The sequence below is a fragment of the Eschrichtius robustus genome, chromosome 2 (assembly GCF_028021215.1).
Source record: "Eschrichtius robustus isolate mEscRob2 chromosome 2, mEscRob2.pri, whole genome shotgun sequence".
Lineage (NCBI taxonomy): Eukaryota > Metazoa > Chordata > Mammalia > Artiodactyla > Eschrichtiidae > Eschrichtius > Eschrichtius robustus.
The window spans coordinates 60,241,198-60,266,745 of record NC_090825.1 but is presented as its reverse complement, the minus strand read 5'-3'; the positions used below and the strand labels follow the sequence as shown (position 1 = coordinate 60,266,745).

At 43.6% G+C, this 25,548-nt stretch overlaps 1 protein-coding gene across 1 annotated transcript; it reads right to left on the bottom strand.

The window, feature by feature from the left end:
* Positions 1–8,977: 8,977 nt before the first annotated feature.
* F2RL1 (F2R like trypsin receptor 1) lies at positions 8,978–19,606 on the bottom strand. Its single transcript, XM_068533510.1, has 2 exons — positions 19,525–19,606; positions 8,978–10,129 (listed from the first exon to the last, which is right to left on the bottom strand). The coding sequence occupies exons 1-2, from the start codon at positions 19,604–19,606 to the stop codon at positions 9,018–9,020; spliced, it is 1,194 nt and encodes a 397-aa protein (XP_068389611.1). The 3' UTR covers positions 8,978–9,017.
* Positions 19,607–25,548: the final 5,942 nt, after the last annotated feature.

The following is a 25,548-nucleotide window of genomic DNA, read 5'->3' as shown; positions in this document are numbered from 1 at the left end:
ACTGTCAGTTAATGATGGGTCCTGTCAGAGTGGAATTCCCAGGCACAGCCAGCCAGATGTGGACGGTGGCCTGGGGCCTGCTCTCTTCCCTGTCCTTAGGAGCACATTAAGATCCCTACATAGAAGAGCAAAGTGATAAGGATTTTAGTATTCCTAGTTGCTTCCCATAAAGTGCAAAATGAACAGATGTATAATCAGAGTTCTTGGGTCAAAACAGCCTTTTCTCTCCTGCGGTAGGCTTTTTAAATTGCCAGTGGAGTGCAGTTAGCAAAATTCAGACTGTGGGAAAATCTCCCAACAAATAACCTGTTTTCTTCAACAAATAAATTGCAAGAAGGAAAACAAAAAAAAAGATAAATTAAGAGGCTTAAAAGACATTAATCAATTGCAGTGTGTGACCTTTATTTGGATTCTGGGGGGTTTTTTTTAACTAAAAAAAAAAAACCCAGTATGACATTTGAGACAAGTAGAAATTTGAACACTGACAGAATATTTGATATTAAAGAATTGCTTATTTTTAAGGTATGATTTTTAAACTCCTTTTCTTTTAGAATCACTGAAACATTTACAAGTGAAATAATATGATTTCTGAGACTTGCTTCGGAATAAAGGGGGCGGTGTTGAATGGGGCAGAATTGAAGGGTTGATGGTTGTTGGGACTGAGTGATGGGTACACGGACCTAGAGCTTCCTTATACAATTCAGTCATCTTCTGTGTGGGTACAAAATTCTCCATAATTATTAAATTTTTAAAAAGTAAAAAAAAAAAAAAAAAAGATTCTAGTTTTAATTAACAGAAACTAAAACTATCATTGGAATAAATATTATCATTTCCATCCTTGCCCTGCAATTCTTTTTAAACCATAAATTCTGATAAATCAGCTATATTTTAAACAAAACCTCCCATCTACAAAAATCTTTAGTTGGAGGGAAAATTTGTCTGTCACCAATAAGAACTAGATACAGGGCTTCCCTGGTGGTGCAGTGGTTGAGAATCTGCCTGCCAATGCAGGGGACACGGGTTCGAGCCCTGGTCTGGGAAGATCCCACATGCCGCGGAGCAACTGGGCCCGTGAGCCACAATTACTGAGCCTGCGCGTCTGGAGCCTGTGCTCCGCAACAAGAGAGGCCGCGATAGTGAGAGGCCCGCGCACCGCGATGAAGAGTGGCCCCCGCTTGCCACAACTAGAGAAAGCCCTTGCACAGAAACGAAGACCCAACACAGCCATAAATTAATAAATAAATAAAAATTAAATTAAAAATCAGAGATGTGGTAAAATAAATGTGACTCATCTCCCACTTACATGTATAGTATTTGTTTAAAAAAAAAAAAAAAAAAAAAGAACTAGATACAGTCCCCTCCAAGTGGCCAGGTAGCTTCTGAAAGAGCTCAGAACACAAGATCTTGGCTAAACTACTCTCTCGGGATTAGGTAATTAAGTCTAGCCAGTGCCACATAGAAGCTCTAATTAAACTCTTTTATGCACTGAAGTCATTCACCCCAGGCTACATGCTGAAGCTGGAGTAAGGTACTCAGATGACAGCCAAAACCTGGCGATGCTGAGAATTAATCCCTCATCTGCAGGTGAGCTGGCCAGGGCCCAGGGCTCAGACTCCAAGCTATTAGGTACCAGGTGGATGGGCTGCAGCCATGCCGTCCTATTCTCTGTGAAAGAATGATAGAGGACTTTCTAGAACAAAGGAGGTCCCAAATGGAACAGGAGTTTTCTGCAACCCACCCAGAAGAATACTTTAGGTTTCCTCTCAGAGACAATACAAAGAGAAATGGGACCAAATTTCCCCAAAGCTAGCACCTTTCAAGTGGCACTGCTTTAGTGGTGAAGATTGGCAGGAGAAGAATATGCCCAAAGTAAATAAAGGAGGAAAGACACAGTTTCATTTCTCCCAAGGTGCTCATAGCTCTGCATGACCATTACACTCAAAATTTGTGAAGTTTAGATAGGCAAACATTTAAGACTGTGAAAACTCTGTGTTTACAACAGTGTGAGGCAAAGACATTCACACACTGTTGACAAGTGTGTAAACTGGTATGCCATCTCAATAGGGCAATTAATCATGATCAAAATGATACATACCCTTTGACCCAGGAATTCTACTTCTAGAAATACAGTATATTCAAAGTCTCTCCCACCATCAGTATCTCTCTGCTCTCTACTGGATCACTCCCATCACCACATTCTAAAGATAACAGAGGGACTTCCCTGGTGGCCCAGTGGTTAAATCTCTCCACTTCCACTTCAGTGGGGTGCAGGTTCGATCCCTGGTCAGGGAACTAAGATCCTGCACACCACGTGGCGCGGCCAAAAAGTGTTTTTTTAAAAAAAAAAAAGATAACAGAATCACTCTCAGTGCCTCTCTTGCCCCACATTCCTCTGCTCCCTTTTGCAATTAAACTTGCTGTACGGGATTGTCCGGATTATCTGTCATCACTGCATTCACTTCCTTACTTCTCATTCTTTCTTGAACCTTCTGGCTTCCTCTCCCCACCACACCATAGAGATTGATGGTCTTGTCAAGGTCACCAACATTCTCCATGTGATAAGATCCAATAGTCACTTCTCTGTTCTTATCTCACTTGACCTCTAGTAATATTTCCTGTGATTGACACCTCTCTCCTTCATGCCCTCGGCTTCCCCCAAAACAGATTCTCTTGACTTTCTTTCTGTTCCAGTGGCCAGTCCTTCTCAGTCTCTTTTACTGGCTCCTTTTCTGCTTGAAAAGCTTTAAGTGTCAAAGGCCTTTGTCCCAGGCCCCCTTCTCTTCATCTATTCTCTTGCCTAGAATATCTAAGTCCTTTACTTTAAAAGTGCTAGTGATATGGCAAAGACTCAAATCTGGATCTCTCACCCTGATCAGTGAAAATTCCAGACTCAGATATCCAAATGTCCTACTCAACGGTTCTACTTGGATGTCTGACAGGCATCTCAAACTCAAGATGTCCTGGCCAAAATAGAACTCTTGACTTTCAAACTCCAAACTTGCTCACGCCTAATTATTTCATCATTATCCACTGAGAAAAAAATCTAAGTATGATCTTCGATTCCTAGATTTCTCTTTTCCTCACATCTGTTGACTTTACCTTCAAAACGCAGCCTAAATTAGTTCCCTTCTCTCTATCTCTATCATCACCCGAATTCAAGCTGACATCATCTCTTGCTTGCGTTGCTGGAATTCCCTAATTGTTCTTGTTTCCCTCTTGCCCTTCTATAATCCATATCCTGTGGTAGCCAGTGACTATCAGTAAGACAATCCTATGGCATCCCACCTAGAATGAAAGTCAAGCTCCTTACTCCCTTACAAATCCCTTCAGTTACCCAGCACCTGCCTGTCTCTCCAACCTATTTGCTCATACTTTTATTCCCCTCACCCCTTCCCATGAAGCCCTTGCTTGGGATCCTCCCAGGGCTGGCTTTCTTGTCCTTTATATTGCAACTTAAATTTCACCTTCTTTGAAACCTTCCCTGAAACCCTAGTATTCTTAGCATTTGCCCCCTCTTAGAATTTACTACTAGTAGATATTTTTCTTATTTCTGGTCTCTGCCCAATCAGAAAGTCAACTCAGTGAGAACAGGGATCTTGTCTATTTTGTTCTCCACAATATCCCTCACTGCCTTGAGCATGACTTGGCACATAGTACATGGTGGAAGAATATTGAATGAACAAGTATGTAAAGATATAAAAAGATATTCACCCAAAGATTGCCTGAATAGCAATACAAGTATAGCAAAAAACTGGAAACAACCTAAAAGCTGAAGGATTCCTTATAGCATATCCATAAAATGGATACAACCATTTAAAATAATGAGGTCGGGGCTTCCCTGGTGGCACAGTGGTTAAGAATCCGCCTGCCAACGCAGGGGACATGGGTTTGACCCCTGGTCTGGGAAGATCCCACATGCCGCGGAGCAATTAAGCCCGTGCGCCACAACTACTGAGCCTGCGCTCTAGAACCCGTGAGCCACAACTGCTGAAGCCCGCACACCTAGAGCCCGTGCTCCGCAACAAGAGAAGCCACCGCAATGAGAAGCCCGCGCACCACAATGAAGAGTAGCCCCCGCTGCAACTAGAGAAAGCCCGCGCGCAGCAACAAAGACCCAACTCAGCCAATAAATTAATTAATTAAAAATAAAAAAATCCTTAAAATAAAAAAATAAAATAATGAGGTCAATCTCTAAATGCTGATATGGAAATAATGTCCAAGATGTGTTCATATACAGGGACAGGGTGGTAGCCAGCCTCAAATATGGCCCTCAGTGAGCCTCGACTCCTGCTATTTATGCTCTTGTGTAGTCCCCTCCCAAAGTGAATTGGAGTTAGTCTGTGTGACTAGTAGAGTAAGGTGGAGATGATGGTGTGACTTCTGAGGCTAGGTTCTAAAGGTCATTGCAGGTCCTCCTTGTTCTCTGGATCACTCATATTGGGGGAGGTCAACCTTCGTGTTATGAGATCACTTGAGCAGGCCTGTGGAGAAGCCCTCATGGAGAGGAACCAAGGCTTCCTGCCACCAGCCAGCATCAACGTGCCAGCCCTGTGAGGAAGCCACACTGGAAGTGGATCCTCCAGCCCCAGTCAAGCCTTCAGATGACTGCAACCTCGTGAGATCCCAAGCAAGAACCATGTGGCTAAACTGCTCCTCAGTTCATGACCCACAGAAACTGCGCCAGTTAGCAAATGTTTATTGTTACTTTAAGCCACTAAGTTGTGAGGAAATTGATTATGCATAAATAACATACATAGTATAACTCTTTTACTTTTAAAAAGAAGCATATAGGTACTTATACATATTCATGCATAAAAAATACTTCAAAGGATGCACAAAGGGAGTAACTACGTTCTGACGTGGATGGGTCCACTTTTCAGTATATGCTCTTATATTCTCAGATTTATTTACAAGAACCACTTATTACTTTTATAATTTTTAGGTTTATTTTTTGAAAGGTTTAAGCTTCACAATATTAAGAGAGAAGCCACAATAATGGCCCTTCCTAAGCCTTCTTGTCCTTTTGTTTTCCTTGACTTTCTCCCACTCTCAAGACCTGGCTTTAGAATAGGCTCTTCTTTAAAGGCTTTCCATTAACCCAAATACTGGAGGAATTTTTTTTTTTTAATATTGATTAATTTCACTGAGAACATTAATCCCACAGTTAGAATGTTGCTAATGTGGGAATCCTGATTTAATTATTTGCATTTAATAAGGCAACAATGTTGCAATAATTGTGGGATGAGTGAATGAACCACTCACACTTGCTGGGTGCTGATGGCTTAAATAGAGTTCGTGGATCCCACAGGCTAGGGCTGTTTTCTGCAGGAGGCGGTGCAGAACTGGTTGTGCCTAATTTCTCGCCCATAAAGACAGACACTGGTAAATATTCCACAGATTGATGAACAGGTAGAGGCAAAGGCAGCTCATACCCAAACCACAGAATTCGTCATACTCTCCCTCAAAAAAAGACATTTCCAAAGTGTGACCTGAGTGACTCCAATTATTTACATTTAAACAACCATCTCAGTGACATTCCAAGGCTTTGGATAAAATGGAGGACCAGATCCCTCAGGGTCTGGTTTTTTCCCCTTCAGAATTAGGAGTGGGGATGGACTAGACACATCCCTTTGACTAGTGTGAAATCAGAAACTTCGCTTTTTAAGACAACATCCAAGCTCTGCAGCAGAGCCATGATTTTAATCGATGAGACCAGGGAACAGTATGATGAACTGTACCTTTGATTTGGTAATACATTCCAGTCCTCCAAGGGCCTCCAGAGGGTTAAAGTTACAGGAACAAAGTTGTAATCAGTAAACTGTGCATACTGATGAGATTATAGCCCCAGGATTTATGAAATCTTGATAACTGGGAAATTAATTACCTCTGAAACTCCTGCTACAAACAACTGAAATGACATACAGAGAAATGCCCAGACAACTCCAATCAAGCCAGTTTAACATGTGTCCCACACAGTGGGACAATCCACATTCACTTTCAAATTAAGAGAGCTCTCCTTTAGTCAATGGAGCCAAAGGAGTGTAACATTCAAGTATTCAGATAGTTTAGAAAAATCAGAGCACACTAAAACTGGGGGCACAGAGCAAAGAACATCCAGGGCACTTCCAAGCTCAGGTTCAGAGTTCCTCCGCCCTCCCGTCAGGGGCCTGATTCAGGTAGAACAAGACCTTTGTGAGCCACTCCTCAAAGGCAAAAGAAACAAACATGATTGGAAAAGAATTTGCTTTAGCAAACAAACACTCATGATTCTATTGCCCCAATCTTTTTTTTTTTTACACTTCTTAATGTAGATTCACAGACTTGGTGAAAATGAACCAAGAAAAATACTTCTTCGATAGGTAGTGATTAAATTATGATCACCCGTGCACGGAATACTACCTAGGCACTGAAAATAATGAGGGAGATCCATATGAATTGATTTAGAAGTTGACATATACATGCACATATATGTATTTACATACACATACATATTCATTCTTATTTTAAGAGTATAACATACATATAACATACATATAAAATACATATATTTCCTATAAATTATAAAAATTAGTTCCCTCTGAGAAATAAGAATGGGCATGAGTAGCAAAGAAGTAAATTTTTTTATTTTATATATTTTTATTCAGTTTGATTTTTTTAACCATCAGCATGTATTATAAAAATGACTAATTAAGAAATAGCAGGGACTTCCCTGGTGGCGCAGTGGTTAAGAATCCGCCTGCCAGTGCAGGGGACACGGGTTCGATCCCTAGTCTGGGAAGATCCCACATGCTGCGGAGCAACTAAGCCCGTGCGCCACAACTACTGAGCCTGGGCTCTAGAGCCCACGAGCCACAACTGCTGAAGCCTGTGCGCCTGGAGCCCGTGCTCTGCAACAAGAGAAGCCACCGCAATGAGAAGCCCGGGCAGAGCAACGAAGAGCAGCCCCCGCTCGCCACAACTAGAGAAAGCCCGCACGCAGGAACGAAGACACAATGCAGCCAAAAATAAATAAATTAATTAAAATAACTTAAAAAAAAAAAATACTCACAAAGATGTCTACACACAGATGTTCAATGTGGCACTGGTTTGTTTTTTTTTTTACTAGTTAATTAATTAATTTATTTTATTTTTGGCTGCATTGGGTCTTTGTTGCCGTGCGCGGGCTTTCTCTAGTTGTGGCGAGTGAGGGCTACTCTTCAATGTGGTGCGCAGGCTTCTCATTGTGGTGGCTTCTCTTGTTGGGGAGCACAGGCTCTAGGTGTGAGGGCTTCAGTAGTTATGGCACGCGGGCTCAGTAGTTGTGGCTCATGGGGTCTGGCGCGTGGGCTCAGTTGTTCTGCGGCACGTGGGATCTTCCCAGACCACGGTTCGAACCCGTGTCCCCTGCACTGGCAGGCGGATTCTTAACCACTGCGTCACCAGGGAAGCCCAGCACTGTTTTAAAAGAGGAAAAAAAAAAAAAAAAAGTGGGAGAGAGAGAAACAATTTCAGGAGCCATAGGTAGGAAATAACTAAATGACTAAAACGTCACAATATATCCAAAATATCAAGTAGTCTGTATCCTTTAAAAATGGAGGTCAATTCATAGATGCAGACGTGGAAAGAATTCTAAAATGTGGTTAAAAGAAAAACAATTATCACAGAGCAATGTGTGTAATATGGCCCTATTTACGTAAAAAATAAGATGTGAGAATCACTTTCATTTCTTCTTAGAAGAGTGATGCCTTTGCTTCCCTTCTCTCACTCCCTCCCTCGAAAACAAAAATGAAAGCAAAAGCCACATAATTCAGAGATAAATTGTAAAAAATAAGTCATGTGTTATTTATAAATCAATCATACAATAAAACAATTATTTTAAAAGGTCACAAATACACCAGTTGTATAAAGTCAGCTTGGAGTCAAGTACCTCTTTAAATACATTGCAAATCACTTCTATTTCAGAAGTTCTTCTCCAAACGGATGTGGTTCAAACCCAGTGACGGCTTTATAATTTCATATTTGATAACAAGTCAACAAAACTGGCAAGAAATAGTCCAACAATAATTTTTTAAAATACTAAGTGGTAAACACTATTCCTAGTTGTAAAACAATCTATTATTCAGACAACCTGAAGATTTCATTGAAGTCAGTAAAGAGTTACACAAAATTTATTTTTCTACATTTAAAATCCTTGCTGTATTTTCCTTGAAGTGATAATGATACACACAAAAGCTCAAAGGATTGATAAATAATTGAAAGTCCCAATAAGTCAACAAACAGACTTCATTATAAGCTGAACATAAAAGAGACACACAACATTCTGTTTGCTTCTCTTTTCAAAAACTGCCATGGCCCCTTGTCAAGTGGAAGCAGTACCCAGACCAATAGTTCCCAAAATTTGGAGTGCACGAAAATCTTGTTAAAATGAAGGTTCCTGGGCCCTGTCCCCAGACTCTGAGCTCTGATTCCTGAGTATAATGAATCTGCATTTTTCAACAAGATCCACAAGGATTTTGATGAGGTGGTACAAGAACCCCACTGACCATTCAAAACTGTCCAGTCCTAACTTATTGCCATTGGTTGGAAACCTGATTCTGGGCAGCTCCCTCACCTCTTTAGTTTCCTTATCCTTAAAGCCAGTCAATTGCACCAATCATCTCTGAGGGCCCTGAAGCCCTAACATGGTTGTGACTGACCCCAGATGTAAAATGTAGTTTTAGCTAAGAACTTAGTCTTCATGCCAAGACTAGTCTTTGCAAATCACTGGGTTTCTGTCTTTTCTCCACCTTCTGAAAAGTCTGCTTCTGTCAGTTCCGTTTCCAGGAGCACCTGAGTAGAGGAATTCTGAAACTGACATCTATGTTAATTTGGGGGACTTTCCCTATGCAAACAGGGCCGCTCCCAGCAATCCTGAGAGGTGTTGCATATACATGGTATGTGGTGAAACCCGCTTGGTAGGGAAACAGCAGAAGCATCCCCATAATGTTCATCAGGTTCCAAATCCCCCTACATAACTTCCACCCGAGGAGCTGGAAAACTCAATAGGAGGTTTTAACACTGGTTGAACTTGAAGAGTAAGAGCTGGATTTCCTAGAGAATTTAATTGATGTGAGGGATACTTGCATCTGCTTTACAGTACGGACGTTCCGACAAAGCAGAGCATTCTTTGCATGATCCCTGAAGTCTTCTGAAATGAAGTAATAGACAAAGGGGTCAATGCAGCTGTTGAGGGTGGAGAGGCAGAGGGCTACGACGTACAGGGCATAGATGTGGCTCTGGCCCCGGTTTTTGATCAGGAAGTAATGCACCACGAGCAGAAGGTTACTAGGAGTGAAGCAGATCAGGTACATGGCCAGGACAGTGACGATGAGCTTGATGGCTCTCTGCCTCTTCTTTCCTGAGTTTTTATCCAAGGCAGAAGATTGGAGGGTCCGGATCATCAGCACATAGGCAAAGGCCGTAAGGAAGGCTGGGAACAGAAAGACTCCGATGGCCAGAGAGAGGAAATAATTGAACATGTCCCCCACCAACACCTCCTTTGGCAAAACATCATGACAGGTCGTGATGTTAAGTGCTGGGATGTAGATGGTCTGCTTCACAACGTATAAGGGGATAGTAAGCAGCAGAATCAGCAGCCATATTCCCAGGGAGACACTGATGGCAATGCTCGCCTTCTTCATGGGGTACACCATGGGGTTCACGATGACCCAGTACCTCTGCACACTGAGACAGGTCATGAAGAGGATGGAGCAGTACATGTTGCCGTAGAAAAAGCCAACGAGTACCTTGCAAAGAGATTCCCCGTAAATCCAGTTGTTGCCATGGATGTGATAGGCAATCTTCAAAGGGAACCAGATAACAGAGAGGAGGTCCGCCAAGGCCAGGTTGGCCATGTAAATCACAGCAGGGTGCTTCTTCTTTGTCCGGAGAAGAAAGACCCACAGGGCCATGCCATTACTCGGCAAACCAACTGCAAATACGATCACGTAGACAATTGGAAGAAAGACAGTAGTCAGTTTTCCAGTGAGGACAGAGGCAGAAAACTTATCCACAGAAAAGCCTGGTTCCACTGTTTCTCCTCTCCCAGTGATCTGAGGTGAGTTATCAACGTAACCAATGAGACTTCTTCCTTTAGAGGGTCTACTGGTTCCTGCGCAAGAAAGGCAAGGCAGACAAGGGTCATTACAGAAATCAACGTTTCCACAGAAATGCTGGTGCGAAGGTCACGGACAAGATGGTGCTGTTAAGTGCTATAGTTACCTGAAAATTTGGGCAGAAGAGGAAAGGAGGAGAGCAGCTGAGGAGAAACAGAAGCAGAATGAACTGAAAGGGATTGAGAGAGAACTGGCATGGACAGCATGTTATGGCAGCCCTGCCTTTCTCCAGAGCAGTGTAGGTGAAGAAAGCTTCCTGTGCTGTGTGAAAGAAGAGAAAGGAAAAAGACAGGAGGAGTACACAAAATACTTGTGGGCGCTTTCTTTGGGTGATGGAATTACTGAGATTTCTATGGTCTGGATTTGTTTGCTTGCTGCTTTTTTTTTTTTTTTTTTTTTACAGCAGGTATTTTTTATGGGAGGGTTGGGAAGTATGTGTAGACTATAACATTGATTTCTATGAATCTCGAATATCTCATTGACTTCTGCGAATCTCATATTTCAATTTATTTTTACAAACTGTCCACACTCATTAGTTCCTACCTGTTCTCATCATGGCCATCTATCTCACTTGGGGCCGCAAGACAGTATCCAGCCTGGCCTGTCACTCCCTAGCCCAAAGTCCAACACGGCAAGATTCCCAGGAGCACAGAGATAGTCCCTCTCCAGACACAAGGACAGCCTCAGCCGTGGGCAGGGATCCCCCACTTCTGTGTGGGCCTCCTGGAGACCTTCCCATGGAGGCCAGAGGGCAGGCAAGCCTTCCGGCCTCAAGGTCACTGGACAGATAGGTGCATGATTTCTGTTCAGACAAATTTGTATTCTGACTTTTAAGCAAGTAACATGGCAAGCTTTAACAATTTCCACTCTCACCCCCATATTATGAATTAAACTTTACAAATCACAAACCAATGGCATAGCCAGCCTATGCCAATGAAGTGCTCACGGACGTGCAGATGAACGTGAGGGACGATGTGAGGACATGGAAGGATCTGACTTTAATTCTGGGGAAGAGCAGTCCTTCACCATGGCACTACAGTATGCCAGGGAGGATGTTCAACCTACTCACAAGTCTATCTGATAATTTGTATGCTTAGTCATCATTTTTTCCTCTCCTACCTTTGTACCCAGGTTCAGCAGGATTATTCACTTCTCTTAAGGCTTCCCAACTAAGAAGTGACCGTGATTAGGGTGGGATGAAAGGGTGTAGAGATCAATACTTCACTTTTCATTTAGCAGAGTGGGTAGCCCCCCAAAAGAGATGTCCATGTCCTAATCCCTAGAATCTGTGATCCTCACCTTATTTAGAAAAAAGGTCTTTGTAGATGCAATTAGGATCTTGAGATGGGAAGATCATCCTGGATTACCCAGGTGGGTCCTAAGTCCAATGACAATTGTCTTTAGAAGAGAAAGACAGAGGGAGATTTGAGAGAGAAGGAAGACAGAAAGGAGAAAGCAATGTGAAAATGGAGGCGGAGATTGGAGTAAAGCCAAGGAACAAGCTAAGTAATGCCAAGGAATACCAACAGCCACCAGTAGCTGGAGGAGGCATGGAACGGAGTCTCCCCTAGAGCCTTGAGAGGTGCCCACACTTTGATTTCAGACTCTTGACCTCCAGAACTGTGAGAAAATAAGGTCTTACTAACTGAAAACAACAGCGTGTGGCAATTTGTTATGGCAGCCACAGGAAGTTAGTACACTTAGGAGAAACTCATCTCTTGTTCCAATTTCTTTTATAATTTTTTCAAAAGAGCATGAATTATTTTTAAATTTAAAAAATAAAATAATATTCCTACATATTACAGTGTTCTTCAAAGCTTGACCATAACCCACAGTAAGAAACATATTCCATATGGTAACCCAGTTCTGATACATATATCCATAATGGAAAAAAAGTTTCACAAAATAATAATTAGCTTTATTGTGCAGGGTACACTCTAATACTTTCTACTATATTCTGTTCCATTCTTATAAAATCCAGTCACCACCTTCTACATTGATTGCATGACCCACTTACATGTTTTTCACCACCAGTTTAGCAGAGTGACCAATTTTACACACCACAAGAGAATAGTAATGACATATTTATAGACTGGTAATGTCTGTGGAACTCGCTCCAGGAGCCAAAATGGCAAGAGTCGCTGTGTGAGGTTTAATTCCAGGACTGTCCTAATTCCTTCATCCTTAATTCCTAATTTCCTTAGCCCCATGGTCCCTGGCAGAGCCCTGGACCTAGCACCTGGGGTGGATTGAAAAGCTCAGCTAGCCCTACCGGTGAAGGAAAGGAAGAAGAATCAAGAGCCCAGCTCATGTCTTTAGAGCTCTAGTCTGGCCCAGTTAGTACCCAAACCACACACGCCGGCAGGGGATTCCAGGAGTACAGCCCTGCAAAATAAAACCACCTTAATACCAACAAGCACCCGCGCTTAATAAGGGCTCATATCGTGCGTCCAGCGTTGCTTTCAACACTTTATGTGTATTAGCTTACTTCACTTTCGCAACACCTTATGAGGAGGTACTATTATTAGAGCCGCATTTTCTAGATGCATAAACTGAAGCTTGAAAAAATTGAGTAACCTTTCCAAGGCTGAACAGTTGTTAGGTAGGAGAGTCAGGATTCAACCCAAGGCAGTCCGTTTCTAGACTCCCTGGTTCTAACCCCTATATCACACTGAGCCTCGGAGACCGACGTGAGGTTACGCGCTGGAGTCTACTGAGACCAACCTAACCTGTGCGGATTCCACACGTGTGTTCTCAAACAGAAAATTTTAAATGTAAAATTTTACCATTTTAAACCCCCCCCCCTTTGAACTAGCCCCTCCTCTAATAATTTATATATTTATTTGTATTAATATTAACATGTTCTGGAAGACTTTCAGAGGTGTAAGAGAATCCTATAAATTCTCCATTGGTTTGAAAAGTGGTTACCGGCTCTCCGGAGAGGCAGGTGGGGCAAAGCTGGTGACTGGACAGTGGACCCCTGTTCTGAGGATTCTTCCATTCAGAAAGCTGGGACACCCACCCCAGAAACAGCCCACCAGAGACCAAGTCAATGAGTCAGACTGTGTTTCTGCAGAATGGAGCCACCAAGATTTTCTAATTACCACAAAAAGACTCAATTTTTTCCCTTGGTACCAAAACAAACAAAAAAAAATTACGTAACTTGCTTTATAAAAGGGAAGAAAATCTAAGTATTGATTGTCCGGAGTTACCCACATCACAAAAATGATAACCAGACGTTATTTGCCTCCGCAGGGAAGAAGTACCTATTAAGTAATCTTGCAACAAACAAACGAACGAATGAACCCTCATCTGAACAAGCCTCTGGATCCAACTGCCAAATTAATAGAAATAAAGGGGACACTGGGACATATTAAATAACATAAGAATGTTGTTAGCAAAATCCAGGCTGTGGAAACTGCTGCAGGATAAGAAGCTCATTTCTTCAAAATATAAATTACAAGGCAAAAACCAAGAAGAGGTGTGGAGGTAGGGCTCATAAATTAAAAGACTTACAAGACAATATTAACCTTATGTAATGTGTGGACCCTGTTTGGATCCTGATTCAAACAAACTATTAATATAGTATTTATGACACTTATGAAACAATTAGAAATATGAACACTGACTATTTGATTATATTACACAATTTTTGTCAGTGGTTATTATGTGGTGATGTTTGAAAAGGAAATTGCCATCTTTTATGAATACATACTGAAATATCTTAAGATGAAATTACATCTGGATTTATTTCAAAATAACACGAGGAGGGGAACCCTCAGATGCTGCTGGTGGGAATGTAAAGCGATGTAGTCACTGTGCAAGATAATTTGGCAGTTCCTGAAACGGCTCACCATAGAGTTGCCATATGACCCATCAATTCCGACTCCTAAGTATACACCCAGGACAAATGAAAACACGTGTTCACACAGAAACTTATACAGGAATGTTCATAACAGCATTATTCATAAAAGCCCCAAAGCAGAAATAACAAAATATCCATCAACTGATGAATGGGTAGACAAAATGTGGTATACGCATACAATGGAACATTATTTAGCAATAAAAGGAAATGAAGAACTGATACATGTTACAATACAGATGAACCTTGAAAAGATTATGCTTTTGAAAGAAGTCAGTCACAAAGGAATATATATTGTATGATTCCATTTATAATAAATGCCCTGAATAGGCAAATCCACAGACAAAAAGTAGATTAGTGGTTGCCAGGAGCTGGGGAATGGGGCAAATTGGGGGGTGATGGCTAAGAGCGGGGGTGGGGGGGGAGTGGGATGTCCTGCTGCTTGGTATAACACTGGTCAGTTCTAACACTGGTAAATGTCAAGATGCTGCTCAAAGTTCCCTGAAGCCCTTTCAGCACAGTGCACAGACTTTTACCTTGTACAGTATCCTATCCCAGTCACCCAAACTCACAGAACTTGTCTAGAACTGATGCTATTCCAGCTTCCAACTCTATAACCCATCTGTTTACCAGACAAAATCATTTCTATTTTACAGAGTGAAGATGAAATTAAATGTACATATGAAGTTTAAACACATGTAAAGTTTAAACACACAAAAGCATTCTCCATTTGGTACCCGTAATCAACAATACTTGCCCAAGTACACAAGAATACGCACCCACTGATGCTCAAGGCAGCATCCCCCCACCCCAAAACAAACAAACAGGAAATAAGCAACGTTCATCAACCACCACTCCTAACTTACCATATCCTCAGCACAGTCCCTAGCATTAATAGCAGACACTACACTATTTAATAAGCATTGAAATGGAAAGATAGTCACAATATGTCCATTGAAAAAAAGCAACTGGTGGAATAATATGCTTCCATCTATATAACAAAATTATAATTTGTTTGCAAATCTGAAGTCTAGAAAAATACCCACTAAACTATAAACAATGGCCATCTCTATAGAGTAAAATGCATGGGGAGGGGAAAGCTTACTTTTTTTACTTCACACCCCTCTATGTTGTTTGGATTACTTTTTCAAAGGAGTGTAAATTGGTACAATCTATTTGGAGGGCAATTTGGCAAAAACGTCAAAATTTTCAGTGTGCTTGCCCTATGACTCATCAATTTATTGCTAGGAATTTGTCCTGCACATACACTAGCTAAAGTGCACAAAAACACTATGTACAAGAATATTTACTAGAATATTGTTTACCATGGTAAAACAAAAATGTTAGTTTCAATGACCATCGAAAAACAAAAAAGGCTAGTTCAATAATTTATGGCATTTATACAATGAATAATATTCCCTCTACACAGGTATGGACAGATTTTTTTTATACTGACCATGAATAGATCTACTAGGTTAGAAAAAAAATAACTGTAGGACAGAATGTACCGTATGATCCTTCTATTGTTACAAAATACATATATTTCTGCATAGAGAAGTCTGTTGAGAGTGAAGAGGGGAGAGAACAGGGGATGTTTCGCTTTCTTTTTAACTCTTCTGATTTGTACAATTTGGGGGAAAAAATGCATGGAAAACTTTTAACTTTAAAACGCTACCTGCGGCTTCCCTGGTGGCGCAGTGGTTGAGGATCTGCCTGCCAATGCGGGGGACACGGGCTCGAGCCCTGGTCTGGGAAGATCCCACATGCCGCGGAGCGACTGGGCCCATGAGCCACAACTACTGAGCCTGAGCGTCTGGAGCCTCTGCTCCGCAACAAGAGAGGCCGCGATAGTGAGAGGCCCGCGCACCGCGATGAAGAGTGGCCCCCGCTCACCGCAACTGGAGAAAGCCCTCACACAGAAACGAAGACCCAACACATCCAAAAATTAAAAAAAATAAATAAATAATAAATTAAAAAATTAAAAAAAAAACAAAACTACCTGTTCTTTGTTATATTAAGCGTCCTCCTGTTGCCCACCCTCCCAACCAAAGCAAGTACAGAGCAGCTACTTTGTTTAAACTCTCCTCTTGTGTTCCTTCCCCTACTATCCTCCTCACCCCAAATCTTCTTTTGCTCCAACCTTTTGGAGCACAGATCAAAAAAAATAAAAGTTTCAGTTGCTCGGTACCCCTTCTCTAGGTACACTGTAGTCAACTTTCTCGTGTTCTTTCAGGATGAACTGTTTTCCTCTCAACACTTGTCCAGCTAATAAAACCATAAGAAAGACAAACACAGACTTCACTAAAACATTGCTTATCACGGTTAATTAGTAACTACAAGGCCAGGAAGGCGACCAAACACAAATTTAAAGTCCCATCTTCATGTTCTATGTGTTCTCTCTTATTACAAAACACTGGAAATAGCCCATGTGTCTATCAACAGAGGACCAATTAAAAATTATGATACATCCATTGACAACATTTTAGAGTCATTAAAAATGTTTTATATTTACTGATATGCTACTGATGTTTATATAAACACATACTTGTACAAAAAAAATTTCTCTGTGAATACGTATTTTATGCATGGATGTATGAAAGCATGAGAAAGGCTAGAAACCAAAATGTTAGCAGTGCTTTGGGTACTGAGGGTGATTTAATTAGTGCAACCCCTTTTTTGGACTCATTTTTCCTTTACAGTGATCACATACAGCTTGTATAATTAAAAACCAATTACAAAAAGAACACAAGTTTCAGTCTCCAAAAGAAAAATGGAATGACTGCATTACAGGGGACTTCTCAGGTTCGTGACATGGTGGAAAGAAGTAAGCGCTTGAAAGAAGCTGACTTAAATGCTGAACTGCCATCAACCGCCAGGTCACTCTGGGCAAGTCCCTTCACTTCATTCTTCATTTGCTATTTATTTACTGATGTCCTTTAGGGAATGAGACTGTGCTGGACCGTGGTGATGGAGGTGCCGCTAGGGGTCCCTGGCCTCCCGGAGTACGTGATCTAGTGGGGAGACAGATGAAACATATTTACAGAAATAACTATCGATTACTGTTGTGATCAGAAAGAAAGCAGGGGCGTGATGGACAGTTTTCCTTGCCCCTCACTCCTCAATTCAGTGGCCCTTATCTGTAAAATGAGAAGGTTACACTCTAGGCTGAGTTCCCTTTCATAAGGCAGTCTTTTGGGGAAAAACCTTGGGGAAGAAAAATCAAACCTAGGATGTGTCCTGCTGCAAACTGAGGGGCACACCTTAGGGTCGAACCGAAGGGGGTAAGCAAAGACAGGTGCTAACGGGCAGAAACACTGGTGATGTCCTTTTTAAAAATTATTTTATTTTATTTTATTTATTTATGTCTGTGTTGGGTCTTCGTTTCTGTGCGAGGGCTTTCTCTAGTTGTGGCAAGCAGGGGCCACTCTTCATCGCGGTGCGCGGGCCTCTCTTCTTGCGGAGCACAGGCTCCAGACGCGCAGGCTCAGTAATTGTGGCTCACGGGCCCAGTTGCTCCATGGCATGTGGGATCTTCCCAGACCAGGGCTCGAACCCGTGTCCCCTGCATTGGCAGGCAGATTCTCAACCACTGCGCCACCAGGGAAGCCCTGCCCTCTTTCTTAATCAAAATCAATCTAGCTTCAAGTTGTGAGGAAAGCTCCATCTACCTAAAGTCTCGCTGTTACTTAACTGACCCTTTAGGACAGTTACCCTGCAAAGGAGTAAAAGTATGTGGAGGGAAAAAAGAAGTGCAATATTAAATAGCTCTGATTAACAAGTAACTTGATTTTTGTTGTTGTTAAAGTAAGTCCCCCTTATACTTCAGGAATCCCCCCAGCTCCAGCCCCTCACTTTGTAAACAAGAACAAGCCAGACACTCGGGCAAGCTTCCTATAGGAACCGTTTGAATCATAAAATAGATGAATCATCAACATCCACATAGTTTTTTAAAAAAATGTTTGCACATACTAAGCTTTGCTCCTAAATTTTAAGTTTATAAGTTTAAAACATAAGGGTAAACGGACATGCGTGCATCACAGTTTCAGTACTTCCTGGAAATAAATAAATGCCTTTATTCTTGTTTTTTTTTTTTTAATTTTTAATACATCTTTATTGGAATATAATTGCTTCACAATACTGTGTTAGCTTCTGTTGCACAACAAAGAGAATCGGCCATATGCATACACATGTCCCCATATCCCCTCCCTCTTGAGCCTCCCTCCCATCCTCCCTATCCCACCCCTCTAGGTCATCGCAAAGCACCGAGCCGATCTCCCTGTGCTATGCGACTGCTTCCCACCAGCCAACTATTTTACATTCGGTAGTGCTGTCAATATAATGTGTACCAGGGCTGCAGTTTTCAAGTATCCACCAAAATACCGTTTGCTGTAACTCCAAAGGGAAAAGAATCACATTCTTCCGTCTAATTCAAATTCACGGTGACTTGCTCTTTTTCAATGTCTTTATGAAGAGGATAAAAGTGAGAACCTGCCTTTTACAACAGGTCTACAAATTTCGCAGGGAAATTAAAACTTCCCTTTTAAGGCTACCCTGGCTGCCCCAAACAGCGGGGCGTCCTTTAGCATCACAGCAGTGCCACACCAGGCTTAACAGCGCCTACGCCCTCGGAGGCCTGCTCAGCCCGGGCGGCTCCACCCGCAGCCGAACAAGTTCGAGCACACCCAGGGCAGCACACCCGTGGAACCCGGCTGCGGCGCACAAACTGGCACCTGAGCGCCGCCAGGGACGGCTCCCGTGCTGTTCCCTTCCTGGGGCGGGCAGCCTCCGGCCTACAGACCTCAGCGGCAGCCAGCATGGCACCGAAGGGCGGGGAAACGCAGGGCCGTAAGGACACTTGGTCGAATGTAAAGCAGGGTCGAAGAAGTTCCATTCATTAATCCGCCCAACTGGCCTAAACCTCGGGGTGAGCGCTCGTCACCCCAAGAACCCAGCAGGGTCCGGCCCTGACTTCCACACCCAGGCTGTGCCCTGTGCCAGAGGAGCTGCAGGCCCCGGGGGCGTCTTGAACGCCGTGGGCCGACCCCAAAGAGTGGCCTCCAAAAGTGGAAGGAGGCTGCAAAAAGCGAGGCAGAAAGTTCCCAGGCCGCGGGCTCCCACCCACGCCACCCCGCTCTGGGCCATCAACTCGCTAACTCCGCGGGTCCCGCAGGACCAGCCCGGAAGAGTCTCAAGGGTGTGCGAAATGCTCCTTAAGGACTTTCGTGTTTGCGAAGAAACCCACCCGGGCCCGCGAGGCTAAGCCCTCTGGGTACTCCGTAGAAGCCAGCACTCCGCTCCCTCCCTTTCCCCTCCTTAGACTTCAGCTTCTCCCGCTTGTCCCAGCTGGTTGCTCCCCGGGCGCAGGGATCCCCCTTCAAAGCCGCCGAGAGGAGGCTGCGGGATGTCGGGAGGAGTTGGCGGCGGCGGCAGAACACCCTTCGCGCACCTGCCCCTCTTCCCCCACCTGCCCATGGTGCCCAGGACCCCCGCTCCGTAGCCGCACGAGCCCTCCTTGGCCAAGTTTCTCACCTGGGACGGTGCGATTGCAGGAGGCAGAGGTCCCCAGCAGGATGACGCCCCCCAGCAGCCACGCCGCGCTCAGGCTTCGCATCCTTCCAGCAGCCCCGACACCCGGCGGGCGGGGAATTCGCCGCCACCGATTCGAAACTCAGAGTCCCACTCGCCGCTAGGAGAGAAAGCCACGCTCCCACCTGCCCCTAATTGGAGCCTCTGCGCACGCCTCCCCGGAGCTGGAAAAGTTTCAGTGAAACTCGAGAAGCTCGACGTACCTGCGCGAGGCCACGCCCCGGGGCCGGAACGCAACGCTCGGCTCTGCGGTTCGAAGACCGGGCGTCCCGGCCCCGCCCCCGGCCGCCGCGCCGCACGCTGTGGCCCCGCCTCCGCCGCCCCAGGTGCGCCAGCCGCTAAGGAGCTGTATTGTAATGCAAAGGGCTGGAACGCTCAGATCGCAAGGCCGAAAACTACCTTTAACCCTTAATGACTCCTAGGGAGCCAGCCAGCGTTGTCCATCCCCATCCCTCCCCTTTCCTAAATGGCAAAAAGCCAAGACCCGAGCTCGCTGCAGTTATCGTCGGTACTTGGTAGAGACTTCCCAGTGTCGTGGGCACTGTGGGATGAGGGGTGAGTTTCCAATCTGCATTGGCAGGATGGACGTCTGGGGACACCCGCGAACGCGATGGGGAGCAGGAAGGGGTCCCGGCCAACCGGAGTAATCAGGGATCTGGGTTTAGGTTTCCGCTCTGATGTTAACTAGCTGTGACCCCTAGTAATACTCTCACCCGCTTCTAGGCCCCTTTCCCAGTCTGTGAGGTGGTGGGAGAGAAAACATTTGTAACAGCTACTTTAAGTGCCGCGTATACATGATTTAGGAGCACAGTCTAGATTAATCCCAAAACAACCCGCGTAATAAGTATAACTACTATTACCACTTTACAGACGAGGAAATAGAACTGAGAAAGGTTGGATAAATTGCCCACAGTCACACAGTTGGTAGACACAGTTTGCGAATGTCCATCACAAGAAAACTTTAGTCTGTGACTTCTGCTTTCTTCTATTAATCACTGCGCTATAAATGCTCCCACCAGCGTCTTTTCTGCATTGGGATCCCACAGTCCAAAGAAATATATAAGCAGTATGTACACCTGTATGTATGTATGTATGCAGAAATATATAAGAGGGGGTGTGGGGAGAAGGAGTGTGAGACTGGGGATCGCTGCACAGGTCCTTCATTATATTGGTAATGTCTTTTTACTTGCTTCAAAAAGATAAAGTGTACTGTAATTCATTTAAACTCTTGGGTAGTGGAGGAGCAGAGAAGAGAAACCTGAGAGCTGTCCTGAGATACTTGAACAGTTAGCATGTAGAAGAGGATTAGACATGTTTTGAGTAGCTCCAGAGAGCAGAACTAGGTAGTAGCCACAGTGGGGGGCTGATTTCAGCTCAATGTAGAAAGAGATTTTCAACAGGGCTCGCTGGGGGAGTTCCCTGGTGGTCCAATGGTTAGGACTCGGCTCTTTCACTTCCATGGCCCAGGTACAATCCCCGGTGGGGAAACTAAGATCCCCGAAAGCCGCCAGGCATGGCCGTAAACAAACAAACAGCCCCCTGCCGTAAATAAATAAATAAATAAAAACAGGGCCCCCTGGTCCCAGTCCTAGGGGCTGCCTGGTGAGGTTAAGGGCCACATCACTGAAGGGCTTACAGCAAAGGACCAGGGCATCCGTCCTGCAGGTTGGAGAGGGAATTCCCTTCCAGGATCAGGGGTCAGATTGGGTGAGTCCAGGTAGCCTCTTGAGGGGCTTGAGTCCTGGGAGTCCATGATTCTTCCTTGAAGACCAAAGTTTGGTGAGTCAGTTGCCAGTGACCATCATTATTTATTGAACAGCCGTAAACTGAATGGCCACCATCTTGGCCCTGTGAGTTTCTAGGATGGAGCTTACCTCTGATAAAGTCCCTGTGTCATGTGTGTGACCTCTTGGTGAACCTACCATGGGACCAATTAACGAACTAATGGGGGTTCCAGATAATTCAGGCATACAAAATTGTATAAAATGTCATGTTAGCCAGTCGTTTCAACCATCCCCAATAAGACATTTCCCCAAATTTACATAAGTGGAGGGTTAGCATTCTGCCTCTTCCCTCTGCCCTGACAGAGCTCACAGGAGCAGGAAAATAAATGGTTGAAAAGGAAGAGAAGCAAATTGCTTTGAATGTGCCATGAGAATGGAATAATTGCTCCCTGAATAACAGGAGTGGACTGCTTCCCAACACACACAGACAAGAGGGGCCAGGGAAAGCTGTCCAGTGAATGAGATCATTCTTTTTAACTGGTGCCTTTCAGTAGCCCCATCTCTTAAGAATCTCTCATTGCTATGTCTGGAGTTCTTTTGGAAATGTGGTAAGAGCATAGCCTTTGAAATTGTATAACCCTGTGGGCAAATTCTGGCCTTCCCCCTTCCTAACATCTGTGTGACTTGGGAGAAATTACTACTTACCCTCTCGAAGCTTTAAGTTCCTTACCTATAAAATGGAGTCAAGGGAATTTCCTGGTGGCCCAGTGGTTAGGACTCCGTGCTCTCACTGCCGAGGGCCCAGGTTCAATCCCTGGTCAGGGAACTAAGATCCCACAAGCCTCGTGGTGTGAAAAAGAAAAAAAATGGAGTCGATATTTTTTTAGTTGAGATGTGCCTGAGGATAAAATAAATTGTGATTGTGTTTTTGTTTACTTCCTTTCTCTCAGGAGCCTTCTTTACACCCCCTACCTGCACCTCAGCTCTCAGGATGCTGTGTCCCAGAATCACACCCCTGGGTCCTCTTTTCCTCCCTGGGAAAGTTGCCTTCTAGAAGCAGCACCAGGGCCTTCCTCATCCTGTCCAGGAGACAGTTCTCCTGACGGGGATCAGGTCACTCCTGAGGGTCCTTCAATAGGGAAGATACTCAATCCCAAGACATCCCTTCAATCTTTCCAAGCCTCCATTTCATCAGCTGTTATATGTAACTATTACATCTATAATCTGGGGATGATAATAGTACCTTTCTTATAGGCTGGTTATGAAGATTCAGTTTGCTAAATGCCCATAAAGTACTTCTTAGCACAGTTCCTCACGTATAGTAAATAAGAAATGGTAGCAACTATAGAATGACTGCCCCAAGGGGCAATCTTCCTCTTTCCAGAGAACAATGCATCAACGTCCAGCTGTTTTCAACTTAAATTTTTATTAGTATTTTATGGAATTATGCCTTGAATCATCAAAATTTCCAAGAAAATATTTTATTGAACAATGCCATGAGTTAATGATCTCAAGAATGCGGTTTCTCCCAGTGGCCTGACTACATTCATTTGAGTCAGTTTGTAGATGTTTTCTTGTGACTTTGGGACTAGAGTATTTGTTTTTTAGATTTTGACTCCTTTGCCCTGAAGGGCTTGGGGTGTTTTATGGCTCTGTGGAACAGAACAGAGAAATAACCACAGGCAATTCCAGACAGTCTGGCTTTCAGGAATTGGGAACTTTGTGCAGTTTCTCACCCTCTACAGCTCTAGGGAAAATAAAGTAGGAAATGGGGGATGCCAGACCCTGAGGGAAAAGCCATTTCATTCAATCATTCCTACAGTCATTTATCAAACTCATCAAACTCTTTCTGGAGAAACAAAGACTTAGTCCCTGCACTCTTGGGTTCCAGTCAAATACAGATGGAGGAAATGTTACATTCATTTACTCACTCTGGACAAGGTTAGGAATGACCTTCACATGGTAAATCCTTTGATCAATTCTCAGTCTTCATGTTACTCAACCCACCTGTGGAATTTGGCATAATTGACCTCTCTCCCTTCTTGAATACTATGTTCACCTGGCTTCCTAGACCACTCTTGTCCTGATTCTCCTCCTGATTCTCATCCTGTCTCCCTGGCAACTCAGAAGGGTTGGTTCTTTTCTGGTTCTCATTTACCGTCCTCAATTCTACACTCTAGGGTGCCTGTGGGTTTGTCCTTGGACTGCTTTTCAATATACACTCATTTCCTTTGGTCATCTAATCCAATCCTATGGTTTTAAATACCATATTTATGCTGACAACTTCCAAATTTGTATTTCTATCCCAGATTTCTCCTTTCCAGACACAACATATCCATTCAGCTACTCAACACCTCCACTTAGGCATGACTGTAGGCATATCAAGCATAAGTTCAAAACTACATTTCTGACCCGCCCTGCCCCTCTCATAGTCTTCCCATCTCCTTAAATTGCAATTCCATCCCTCCAGTTGCTCAGATCAAAAATCTTGGAGTCATCTGTGACTTCTTTCTCTTATATTCCACATCTGATCCATCAGTGAATCCTCCCTTGAAAATATATCCAAAATACCACCCTGGTTCAAGTTACCATTATCTTTTGCCTAGATTATTGCAATAGCCTTGTGACTTGTCTCTCTCCTTTTACCCATAAGCCTCTACACAGTCTTCTTTCAACATAGCGGTCAGACTGAACCTGTTAAGCTGTGCATCAGTTCAGGTCACTTCCTCACTTAAAATACTGAAGTAGCTCCCCACTTCCCTCTGCATAGAAACCAAAGCCTGTCAAAGGCTTACACATCCTGCCCTCCCCCACCTCCCATACACAACCCCCTTGACTTCATCTTTTCTGTTCCCCTCACTCATTCTGCTCCTGCCACACACACACCCTTGCCATACCTTTGCCTGGAATGCTTTTCCCTTGAACACCTACATAGTTTCAGTCTTCACTTCCTTCAGGTTTTTGCTAAAATGCTATCTTCCCAGTGGGGCCTTCTAAGAAGACCTTATTTAAAATTATACTCCCATCCTATACTCTCCATCCTCCCTCTATGTTTTATTTTCCTCCATGGCATGGATTGCCAGATTGATATTCTACATGTATTTATTTATTATCTAGTTCCCCCACTGAAATGTAAACTCCGTGAGTACAGAGTTTTTTGGTTTTTTACTTTGTGGCATTTTTTAAAGTATTTAGAGAGTAACAGTATCCAGCACTGGCAACTGCCTGTGATATACTTATCTCTATAAGGTCTTAAATGTTATTATTGAAGTCCCAGTTTAAATCACTTTTCTGTGTGTGTGTGTGTGTTTTCTTGTGTTTTTTTAAATATAAATTTTATTATTAAGTCCCATTTTAAATCACTTTCCTTTGTGTGTGTGTGTGTGGGTTTTTTTATATAAATTTAATTTATTATCTAAGTCCCAGTTTAAATCACTTTTCTTTGTGTGTGTGTGTGTGTGTGGTTTTTTTTATATAAATTTTATTTATTATCTAAGTCCCAGTTTAAATCACTTTTCTTTTTATGTGTGTGTGTGTCTGTGTGTGTGTTTTCTTGTGTTGTTTTTTTTTTTAATAAATTTTATTTATTTTATTTTTGGCTGCACTGGGTCTTTGTTCCTGCGTGTGGGCTTTCCTCTGGTTGCAGCGAGCGGGGGCTACTCTTCGTTGCGGTGCACAGGCTTCTCATTGCGGTGGCTTCTCTTGTTGCAGAGCACGGGCTCTAGGTGCACAGGCTTCAGTAGTCGTGGCATGCGGGCTCAGTAGTTGTGGCTCGCAGGCTCTAGCGTGCAGGCTCAGTAGTTGTGGCGCACGGGCTTTGTTGCTCCGCGGCATGTGGGATCTTCCTGGACCAGGGCTCGAACCCGTGGCCCCTGCATTGGTAGGTGGATTCTTAACCACTGCGCCACCAGGGAAGCCCTAAATCACTTTTCTTAAAATGCAGAAAGGCAAATGTCTAAAGCACTGCAAAAGCCAACCTATAAAATGTAGAGGACAGATATTTTTTTCTGTTTTGTCCACTGCTGTGTTCTCAGTGCTAGAACAATGCCTAGTACATAGAACGAGCTCAACAAATACTTGTGAATGAATTAATTCTTACATATTGTACACCTACTATCTTTCACTCACTCTGCTAGAAGCTAGGATTACAAAGGTCCGTATCTCTACCTCCATTGCGTTGTTGGTCAAATGTGAAGAGAGATGCGTAAGTCAAGTATTGAGGGGGAGGAGTCGGTGAGTGAAG

What these genes read in the sequence shown, in the direction of transcription:
- F2RL1 (XM_068533510.1), bottom strand. Translation starts at nt 19,606, where the DNA reads ATGCGAAGCCTGAGCGCGGCGTGGCTGCTGGGGGGCGTCATCCTGCTG. An exon ending in CTGCAATCGCACCGTCCCAG is followed by an intron (nt 10,130 to 19,524) that starts GTGAGAAACTTG and finishes TTTCTTGCGCAG; the next exon opens with GAACCAGTAGACCCTCTAAA.